The 11,377-nt window shown below is 36.9% G+C and overlaps 2 protein-coding genes across 2 annotated transcripts; one reads left to right on the top strand and one right to left on the bottom strand.

Moving 5' to 3' along the window:
* Positions 1-1,962: 1,962 nt before the first annotated feature.
* On the top strand, positions 1,963-7,485 carry LOC21397983 (GBF-interacting protein 1). Its single transcript, XM_010110968.2, has 9 exons — positions 1,963-2,203; positions 2,880-2,923; positions 3,050-3,152; positions 3,307-3,424; positions 3,539-4,041; positions 4,654-4,903; positions 5,420-5,696; positions 6,143-6,583; positions 6,983-7,485. The coding sequence occupies exons 1-9, from the start codon at positions 2,032-2,034 to the stop codon at positions 7,268-7,270; spliced, it is 2,196 nt and encodes a 731-aa protein (XP_010109270.1). The 5' UTR covers positions 1,963-2,031; the 3' UTR covers positions 7,271-7,485.
* A 1,659-nt stretch (positions 7,486-9,144) lies between these two features.
* LOC21397982 (nucleotide-sugar uncharacterized transporter 2) lies at positions 9,145-10,391 on the bottom strand. The gene is made up of 5 exons (XM_024174044.1): positions 10,326-10,391; positions 10,010-10,218; positions 9,728-9,821; positions 9,426-9,592; positions 9,145-9,319 (listed from the first exon to the last, which is right to left on the bottom strand). Exons 1-5 carry the CDS (start codon positions 10,374-10,376, stop codon positions 9,145-9,147), a joined length of 696 nt encoding a protein of 231 aa, XP_024029812.1. The 5' UTR covers positions 10,377-10,391.
* Positions 10,392-11,377: the final 986 nt, after the last annotated feature.

The following is an 11,377-nucleotide window of genomic DNA, read 5'->3' as shown; positions in this document are numbered from 1 at the left end:
GGGTCACGTGCATTGTCCCATTACTTTTTGGATGGAAAGGACCAGATTGCACCCGTTTAAAGAGGTTGGGGGTCGTTTTGCTAAAAAAGAATTAGGGACCAAACTGTCACTTACTAAACAGGTTGTGGACCATTTGTGCAAATTACTCATTTTTCTAATGCTTTCGGCTCTTTTAAGATTGTATAGATACAGAAGATTATGTGTGATAACAAATGGGAAAACAAACAAGCACTTCTATTTGTACATAATGAGTTTTAATTTTATTTATCTGTCAAATTTAATAAACTTAAAATGAATACATATCCAATTTTTAATGTTTCAAATGGTGTAGCAATTATGTTATGCCACGTCATTTTAATAATCACAAATTTTGAATCATGAAATAATGAGTTGAAAAACATTTTAAATTTTTTAATCACATGTATAGGATGATGGGTTAGCATGAATTTTTTAATCCAAACTAGGTTAAAACACAACGTTTTCCTTAACTTTTAATTAAGACATTTTTTTGGGCATTAACTGTAATAGAAAATATGCCATTCTTATGCACATAACATATATCACGTAAAAGAGGGGAATGGGAGGGTTCTTAGGTGCAGTAGCATGGATCTTTTTGGGGAGGTATCGATAGGGTCGTGATTGGGGAAGGAAGAGTAGGTCTATGAGGGGTTTTTCCAATGCCCATTTGGCTGCTGCCTTTAGGCACACCTTTGCATCGACAAATCTAAGTCGTTTGGGGTCTGGTTTCCTCAACATGGTCTTCTCTTGGAGGTGGTTGGTGATCGATTTGGCTGTCGGGGATGGCGGCGGAAGGGTGGAGTGGTTGTGTCTCTCTTCACAGGTTAGGGATGCGTAGGTGCTCCGGCGTTGCTACGCTTTAGGGGCTTCAACGTCGGCTGGGCAGCGGATCTAGTTTGGCTTGTTCCTTTGCAAGTGGAGGGCGGAGGCAGCGTCAGTGGTTCGGCTCTTCTCCAGTGTTTCTTCGGGTTGCTGAACGTCCTTGCTCATTCGGGGTCGTGGTCTGCGTGTCATCGGAAGTCCTCCTGGTGTTATTTGGGTTTTACCCTTTGTTTTTGTTTTTGTGTTTGTCGAATAAAGGCATTGGTGTTTTTGCCATTTAGTTTTAATGTGTTTGGATTGTGTTATTAGTGTTCGGTTGTACTAACAGATGTGGTCTCTTTACTTTCTGACGTTGTCATTTTGTCTACTCCGTATGTTATATTTCTATGCGATGTTGTGGTAAGCCTTTATATTTTTAGTATCTTGTTCTCAGTCGACCTGAGTCATCCGCCGAATGTTGTGGTGTTAGTGGTGTGTTTAAAAGAACAATTGTTGTGCTCAATTGTGTGTGTGTGCTTCTTTCATTTCTCTTTGTTAGAACTTAGTACATGTGTTACCCTTCGATCGTTTCAGTCAAATCTTTATGGACGAGATTGAGTTGATATTTGTGATTAGGTGTTTCAAGTCTGAATTAATGATTATATATATATATATTTTTGATTTGGAATGAATTTCCATTAAAAAAATAAAAAAGGGAATCTCTCTCATAGGATTCATAATTTTTTACTATAAACCAAAATAAAAAAATTGCATAAGAAAGAAATCATTTCTTTTTCATCTTTTAAACGAAACACACAAACAAATATACAATTATACATACATACATACCCTCTAAACAATTTTTTTTTTTTTTTTGTGCTAATCTCGAAACAAAAAATTATACAGACATAAATATACACACATTTTCTTTAAAGTATATATGTAGATATTCATGCACTTATTTGTTTTGCTGTAAGTATATATACATGTGCATATATATATATATATGTCATACATGACCCAAAACACTTTATTATATGTTACATTACTTATTATAAATACACACGCAAATATATTTTCCCCCCTAGTTCATATTATATATAATGGGTCAAGTTTATTTTCCAGTCCCTCTCTCCTCTTTCTCTCTCTAAAAAAAAGGTCACACACAGGTAGTCTCTCTCCTTTTCTCCTCACGCAGAAGAACAGAACAACATGAGCAGCGGCGTTGGCGGTTCTAGGGTTTCAATCCCCAACAATGTACGGAAAACGATCCACGACATCAGAGAGATCACTGGCAAACAGCACAGCGACGATGAAATCTTCGCTGTCCTTAAGGAGTGCGCCATGGATCCCAACGAGACCGCTCAAAAGCTCTTATATTTAGGTATTATATATATATATTATATGTATACTTGTATGCGTTTATCTTCACATGTTTGTGTATTGCTTTAGGGGTTTTTGTCTATCTGGGTTTTGGGGTTCCCTTCCAGTACGAGGGATTTTTTGGGTTTTCTTTCTTTCTTTCTTTCTTTCTTTTTTGATCTATAGGGTTTCTGGGTTTTGGTTATTCTCCAATGGGTCGTGTTTGGTTGCCGAGAAAAGTCGAAGAAATGAAGAAAAATGGATTTTTTTTTTTTAATTTTTTTTGGGAGTGGCAGCTTTAGCAAAGTAAGAGCTTTAGGTACTTTGGGGTTAAGCTTTCTGCTGCTTTTTTTTTTTTTTGATTGGGCTGGGTTGATAAAAAAGTTAAGACTTTTTTCCGCATATTGTTTTTTTTTTTCTTGGCTTTTGATGTGTTGTGATTAAGAAATCCAAGCATGGCTAGAGCATATTAGCTAAGCTTAGTTGTTGGATTATACCTTTTAATCTTGTTTAGCTAATTGAATGAATAAAAAATGAGATGGGACATGGGAATAATTTTGTTTATTTGTATATGTTTTGTAAAGGCCTAGATAAGGTCTGTAATTCCATAGAAGTTGGTACCTTAAACATGTAAGATTATATCCACCATCTTCTTGTTCCTGAAGCTAATAAGTAAATGCTTGGTTGGCACTTGGCAGATACTTTTCATGAGGTGAAAAGAAGACGTGACCGGAGAAAGGAGGTAAGATTGGATGAAAAATCGAAAAAAAAATCGCTTATTTTAATTATTAGGTTGAATAGGCTTCAATTTTTACTTTTCAGCTCATAGAGATCAATTAATGAAATCATTTCTTTATTACAATTGTAGAGCTTAAACAACAAAGCATCTGAAGAGAGGTCAACATCGGGTGTGCAGAGGAGAGGTGCTAGAGGTGGTGGCCAAGGAAATTATGGTTCTAATTTTTCTTCGGGTAAACGCTTACTTTGGTCTATGCTCATATTCCATCTTCATAAAATAGCTAACCCTTGAATATGGTAGTTAATTGGGAACTTCATTCTTTTTGTTTGCGAGGAATTAATTTAACTGACATATGTAATGTTGTTGTTGTGAACGACTCATTTTAGATGCCGGTGGTGGAAAGAATGCAGGGAGAAGAGAAATTGGGGCGAATCACACTGCAGATAGAGGTTCATTGCCATTTTCACAGAGAACAAAAAATAATGCCACACCCCGAGTCACAAAGTAAGTTCCATTTCCTGAATATATAATGGTTTAGATCAGGAGTTCAGTACTGGGTTGTCTTATAGATTTGAAGTTGTTTTATTTGCTGTATTTATATTTCCCTGTATTTCACAGGGCATCAACTGCCTTACCTAATGGCACCACAAATCTATCTAATGGGACTTCTAGTCACGGTTGGACTTCTAGTCACGGTTATGGCCCCAAGTCATCCGTTGGTTCTGAAGGCCCTTCACTAAGTGATATAAACAAATTGGGGCCAGCATCCGCTCAACCCGCTGCTCTTGGTGTGACCTCTTCACCTACCTTTGGCTCAATGGACACTGAGCAACAAAAATCTGATCAGCATCTGCTCAACCATATGTCTGGTGTTCACTCTTTGGATTCTCTTTCTACGCCTTCTGGTAGTGCAAGTACAGTGGAAAATGAAGCAGAAAGGCAACAGGTGGCGGCTGAACCCAATCCTAATAATGAAAACAAAACTGATGTTTTCACTGACAACGTTAGTTCAGTTCAGTCAGAAAGTGACGAAGCTGTGAATGAGGGCGTGAATACGAACAGTTCAAGCAAGCCAAAGGCATCTGAGACTTCGCAACCTCCTCCTCTGACAACCTGTGAAGGTAATTGGGCTAACTGACCTTTTTCTGATGGTGATAGCAGTCACCTAAAGAGCTTCTCTCCCATTTCACAATTCACTTTCACAGGGATTCTTTTTATGTCATCGACATAAAATGTTGCTTTTAAAAACACGCTTTAGAATTCTTTTTATTGCTCGTATAGAGTTTTCTTCCCTTTCTTTAACCATATTATAATATATTTGAAATCCCATATAATTCACATTTCATGATTTTCTTGGGTCTCGTTTAGCTCTCCGATTCGAGTTTTCAATTCCACTTTACTACAATAAAAAGCTCTCACAAAAAGTCATATTTAACTTTTTATGCTACAGTAAAAAGTTCTCACAAAAAGTCACATCTCAACTTGAATTGAGAACTCGAATCGGAGAACTGAACAAGGCCTTGATGTTTGTTTGGTTCTTCTATATACATATATATGTGTGTATATATAGCAGAACCAAACAAAATCATTATATATATGTATTTTGTCAAAAGCACCATTTCTTTTAATCTAGTCATATTTCTACTTCGAAATCCATTTTTTTCCCTTGTTGTTATTTATTTTTTACTTACATGATTAAGTGGCTTGCTCATTCTGTTCTTTTTCTAAAGCAGTTGTCACTCCAGAGCCTGCTGTTGTTGCAGCTGAAGTTAGTTCGACAAGCGAGTTGCATGTTTCCGATGGGCAACATGTTACTTTTCCAAATCATTTTCAAGTCCCGGAAGCTTTGAAGAATGGATTGACTTTTGGAAGCTTTGATGCTAATTTTGGACCAAAAGTGGAGTCAGTCAGTTCTTTTGCTGATGATAATATGGGTGCTTCTTCTGAGGCTAGCGGTGATGCTTCTAAAGAATCTTCTCCTAGGTTTGTAAATTCGATAACTTATCTAATTTTAGCATTTTGCACTTCTTTTTTTTTGTTTTGTTTTGTTTTGTTTTTGTTCGTCGTATTCTTACTCGTTTCTCTTTCTTGTCGGGGAAACTTTCTTCTTTATGATAACAAGAAAGTATTTCTGAATTTCCAATATTTTTTGTGGTTCATTTTTGTGAATGCACATTGGGTGAGTAGAATTCAAATGAGTTAGATTGGGTCCTCAAGAGATTTTCAGCTGCCGTTTTGGTTTATCATAGGTTTTCTTTTGGCAATATATGTTTGTTGTTGCTTCTGTTGTTGTTTGTGTCATGTGGAATGAAATATAGGTATCAGATATTGTAGAAGTCACCATGTGCAGACGATGAGAGAATTAAGTTATAGGTTTCTCACTCAAACTTCTTTCCAGTCACTTGTTTTTGGCACCTTCAAATTGGCAAACACCCATAATTTCAGCAGTTTGCTTATCCGTGGTTATTTATTCACCGACAATGTTGTGTTTTTATGCAGCGATCAAAATGTATCCTCAATTGTGCAAGGTGATTACCTTGATGATAATTCACAACCTTTGCCTCAAGTTCTCGAGAAATTACAACCTTCTGAGGATTCAAAGATTGAACAGTCGAAGCAGGATACACAGTTTCCTCCAGAAGGGCCTCAGAACCCATCTGTCATAGATGGGACGGCCTATGGTCTTGGTATCATGCCTCCCGTGGTTGGGAGCCACCTTGTACAACTGAAAGGACATGGAGCTCAAGCTCATGAATCTCGTGTCCCTAACTTTGCTGTAAGTTTTCGGAGCCCGTTTCTCTATAGTATTTTCCCCCATCCTTTTCTCTATCTGGTTAGGTTCATCTTCTTTCTTCATATTAGGGAATAAAATTTGTGCGTGTTTCTTTTTTTAGTTACTGTGAATTAATTTCTGTGAGCGTGCTTCAATATCACATGTTTCTGGAATATTTTGAGCAATCATAATCTTAGAGAGAATCCTGTGTTATCAGAAAAAAATACCATTAATGGGGAAAATATAGCAATCCGTTACCTGGCTTTATACTAGTTTAAATTTAAAAATTATGGATGAATTTATATCACAAAGCTTTTTCCAAGAAGTAACAATTACCAAAGTCGAAAGTTGTGTACTCCTTACATTTGTCATGTCTGTGTCTTTATTAGTATTTTCTAACCTTTACTTCAAGTTTATACGTTTCTGATGCTTTTGAAGACATAATGTAGAATGGGAATTCTCTGGCTCCACCTAGCACAAACGCATCTCCACCACTGCCGAACTCAATTGCTGTGTCTCCACAGACGGTTCCTGTTTTCAGGCAGACATATCCTCCTAACTTCTTTCCGTATGGGCACTACCTATCTCCGTTTTACATGCCACCAACACCAATGCACCAGTTCCTAAGCCATAATGGGTTTCCGCCACAACCTTCAACTGGGAATGTGTATCTACCACCAGCACCAACTGGAGTCAAATTCTCTGTTCCACAGTTCAAGCCAGGGAACAATGCTGGAAACCCAACTCATATTGGGATTCAGTCTGCGGGTTCGTTTATTACTTCCCCTGTTGGTTACACTCAGCCGGTTACATCTGGAAGTTCTGTTGGTAATGAAGATCTAGTCGCATCTCACCTGAAGGAAAATCAAATCTACACCACGGGACAAGTGGTGGGTTTTCCTTATACTTAATGAAATACAGACCCCCATTGGATATGTTATATTTATTGTTGACGTAGACCCTTGGATCGGTTTGGTGTAGCTTTTGGAGGCCCCATGTTGCTTTAGGCCAGAAGTCCTTGCACATTACTTGATCCAAGTAGCTTGTTCCGTAGAAGTTCAGGAAAATAATTTGCACATACCCCAATGCACTTTAGAGTTGTTTTGACAAGCTAGTCTTTTAACTATTGATTTCTACTTGTACTTTTATTGGCACTTGTTGCAAAAAGAGAACATCCCAAACTAAGCCTGTGCCTCATTTGTTTCCTGATTTGTATTTTTCTTTCCACGAAAATTTTCTTTTCTCATTGCAATGGCTAATAGCTGTGTTTTGGGTCGTGTTCTTCGCAGACTGAAGGTTCAGCCGTTTGGATTCATGCTGCAGGACAAGACATGCCCAGCTTGCAGGTGAATTCCTTGTATAACCTCCCTCCTCAAGGACACATCGCTTACTCGCCTCAACAGTCTGGTCATGGTACCTTCACCGGGATGTTCCCGCCTGGTCATGCTATGACCACACCATCAACGCTCTTGCAGCAGTCTCAAGCTATGGCCGGAGCCATCGAAACAATAGGACCCCCATCCGGTGCTTATCAGCAGCCTCAGCACGCCCAAGTTAATTGGAATACTGCTTTCTGATTGGTAATAAACTTTTTCGGAGGCCACAATGGACAAACACGCCTAAAGTGTGGATTAAGATAAAGTCTTTTCGGAGGGGTTCGACGATACATTGGCCTGATCTTGAGTGTAAATATAAGATGCGGCCCAAAATTTTTGATATGAATCTTTTGTTGGAGATATTTGTGAACTGACCAATTAAGAAATTGAGGGGGATAGGTTTGGGGTCTTTTTTTGTTTTGCCTTTTCTTGATGTTGTGTCCCTCCTCATCCTTTTTTTCCTAGCTCTTTTATTCTTTCTTTTTGGATGGGTAGTCGTGACCTTTTAGTAATTCCTTAAGACATAATATAGGAAATGAAGAGAATGATAGAATAGGTGGGATTTACCAATTTTTCCTCTTTCTGAAACTCACCTGTATATTTTCGATAGCAAAAATGTAAGGTTGTAAGTGATATATGAGTAGTGGCCATTCTATTTTGTTTTCATTGGCTATTTCTAATCTTTTGCAAGTAGCAAAATTATCTTCCCTAAGTACTTTTATGGTGTCCATTTCAGGAATCTTGAAAGGCAAAAATAAGAATCTACATTTTTTTTTTTTTTTTTTTTTTTTTTTTTTTTTTTTAGTGTCATTTTTAAGTACTAAAAAATTCTTGGTGTATGAGTATTAAAATTTCACTTTTTTAAAATGTGACTGAAAATTAGATAATTTAATAGCCTGCCAAATTTAAAATCTCCATTGAAACCTACTATCTTGTGATCAAATTCCCTTTTCTTTATTTTGGAGGTTTTCCCCTTTTTTTTTGGAGTATTAAGTTAGTGAGCTATTATTGATTAATTGGATGATGTATCATAGAATACTGCACGTTTCTTAAAAAAATCTGCTATTTATTTAAAAAATAAATAGTTTGGCCATTCATTAAAAAATGTGAGAATAAAATGGTCATTTTGCCCAATTTTCTTATAAAAAAAAAAAGCCTTTTCTTCTCTTTTCTTCCCATCAAGTTGCTTTAAGGAGAAGAAAAATGGGGGAAGGAAAGTAGCAATTAGGGGCCAAAGAACACTGTTTTGAAAACTAAAATATTCTGAATTACAACTTCTAAAATGAATCTGTACATTTGTGGGTTATGATCATCTGTCCCAAATGAACTCTCTCGACTAAACCCAAAACTGCATATCTCAATCACTCTTGGCTTAAGTTTTGAGTTCACGCTCGAAATTAATCCAATTCCCAAAGGATAAAACATGGGAGATTACAAGACTCTCTCTTCTAGATTAGCCTAGACACTTCCTCTATAACACAAATTTTATTGTCTTCTTATAGTGTCTAGACAATATTTGAGTTATTCTTTACATCCAAATTTGCACTTTCTTGGTCACTTGTGGGTTTTGAAGAAGTCTGCTTGCTGGAGCTTTCATGTTTCTCCTTCAGGTTGAGTGACGTGTAAACGGTCATACCGCAAAGAGCGGCGACAGCCCCACAAATGCTCACAAACCCGGGATCCGAATTGAAAATAAAATAGCTTCCTAGTAGTAGTACACATGTTTTGAACTGTCCAAGCACAACATGAGAAGTTGCTGAAGTTGCACTGCATAAAAAGATGAAAGGAAAAGGTTGTGTCATTAGTTACCCCTAAACAAGTCAGTAAATTATGAGAGGAGAGGACCAGTAATTGAAAAGTTAGAGATATTACTAGTCTAAAGGGAAGTTCAAAGATAAAAAATCTTTTATCGATACTTTAACCGCACTAGAAAAAAATGTATGCTAGTTTGATGAAATTTGATGAAGATATGACAGGCCATAACTATTTAGAACCGACAGGGTATCTTTCGGGACCCTGCCACAGAATTCTCCGAGTTTACAAGTTTGAAAGTGAAATTTTGTGAACAAAAGTATTTACCCTAGTGCTAAAGCTCCAGACCATTGGAGGAGAAAACCGAGGAGAGCGGATATGAGAATGACAGTTGAGTTGTGGATATCCCACTTGAAGGAAAGTATTCCTGGAGGGTCCAACCATGGCATCAAAGCTACCAAGAAGAAAATGGTAATTGGGGTTGTCTTCCACATCAACCTATAAATTCAAAGAAATTTGTTTCAAAATGCTTGTGTCAATTAGTCCATCTTTCAGCTTATCAGATTGAGAGAAAGTGAGAGAAAGAGAGAGAGGAAATACTTACGCAAGAGCAGTCCAATTGTCACTCTGTTGGAGATTAGACCATAGGATTTTGTTAACCCCGCTCGGGATTATCCACGCAATGGCGATTATGGCGCCAAATAGATTGAACTCTAAGTCTGTGACAGTTGCAATTGCCACACCTGCTGAAACAACAACCAAAGACAAAACCTGCCAGAAGCAAAATGGAAATATAAATGTCTAGTCTAAGCCACAAGATTAACACAACATTTTTTTTTTTTTTTTGAAGTAAATATTGTACAAACCGCCCTATTACGCAGACAAAATTTATTTAGGCTGTCCCACCTTTTTGAAAGGAATTGTTTTCTTGAAGAGAATGAACTCGGCGAAAACAATGGTTGGAGTGACAGCAATTTTTGCCATTTGGTAGAACCCCACACTGCAGGTAGAGATAAAGAATGGTAAGGAAACAGAAAATATATACAATCAAGTAGTGATTAGAAATATGAAAAGAAGTGTGGTTGAGACATAGAATAACGGTAATTCCACACCCCAGTGTTCAAATATCCGGAATCCCAACTGAAAAAAAAAGGGAAATATGGAAAGAAGCGTTACTAAAAGAAAGACCTGTTGTGTTTTAGGCTGGTATTGGCAAGACCAGAGGCAAAAGCCATGACAGCTCCCAAGGAGAAGAGAGAAGAGGAAGGAGTAGCTTTCGAAGGCGGGGAAACGGGAAGAATCGCGAGTGCCTTGAATATTGCAAGTAGAATCCAAGCTGTTGTGTAATGGATTAGGGTGAGAAAGATTGGGAAATTGAATCCAACTCTTCCCATTACCTAGAAGGAAAAAAAAAAAAAAAAAACACAACTAAATGTAAGACATGGAACAAAACAAACATATTTCAAAAGCTTATGAACTAGATAGTAGGAAAACATTTTCAGACCAATTTGTTTGCCAGAATGATCCCAACAGCCACCATGAAGTTGAAGGTCATTGCGACGACCGGGCCACAAAATTGCTGCTGTTGCCGCCTGGCTCCTTCGGAAGTTCGAATGTCGTTGTAGAGACTACTTCTGAGCTCCTCAAGGGCTCTACCTGCTGATTTGCAATGTGAGAAACTACAAGATAAAAATAACTCAAACAGGACAAGATTTGAAGGACAAAAGCTAATTAGCTTTAATGCAGTTTACAGGAACAGAGAGCTTGTTTTGAGGTATTTCGAAGTGCGCAACAGATTTTAATTTTCAGTAAAATCTAATTTAAGAAGATCATTTTCAAAACAAAAATAATAAATAATCAATACCCATTAATCTTGATTAACTTGAATGTGTTCTAGCATTCAGAAAAAGAGAAAATAAATAGCATTAAAGACCCACTTGTAGACACAGGAATAGAACTAATGTCTAGAATCAATCTAGAACTGTCAAATAAACTCTCTCTTGACTTTAAGAATTTAAATACGTCATTACCAATAAAATAAAACGGTGATCTCATAGTATAATAGAGAATCCAAAAACGAAACAGAGGAAAAAAAAAAGAAAGAAAAAGCTCCAGATTTCGCATGAAGATTTTGAAAAACACAAGATCAAAACCACATTAATAAAGAGTGATGCAACATAATAGAAAACATGATAATGAAGATCATTTACAAACAAAAATAATTATTCGTAGGATGTAATATATCATCATTGCGAACAAAATAAACCGAAAAAGCCAATTAAATGGCCGAAAAATTAATAATTCTCATCTAAAAAGAAACACAAAAAAAAAAAAAAAACCCAGATTTCACTAAAAGATTTTGAAGACTACGTGAAAGAAAGATCATTAAAAGAACAAACCTGCTTCTCCCGCATCACTGTCTTTCCTCTTGATGAACTTTCTAGCCTTCCCTCCAAGCAACGAATCAAGCATTCCCAATATCATTTCAATCCAAATCCTTATATTCATTTATTTATTTTTCTTTCAATCTAACCCCCACAACCCAACACGACAATC

This window comes from Morus notabilis, unplaced genomic scaffold (genome assembly GCF_000414095.1).
Source record: "Morus notabilis unplaced genomic scaffold, ASM41409v2 Scaffold1199, whole genome shotgun sequence".
In the NCBI taxonomy this organism is placed as follows: domain Eukaryota; kingdom Viridiplantae; phylum Streptophyta; class Magnoliopsida; order Rosales; family Moraceae; genus Morus; species Morus notabilis.
The sequence above is the reverse complement of the archived record's forward strand: the minus strand, read 5'-3'. Positions and strand labels throughout refer to the sequence as shown.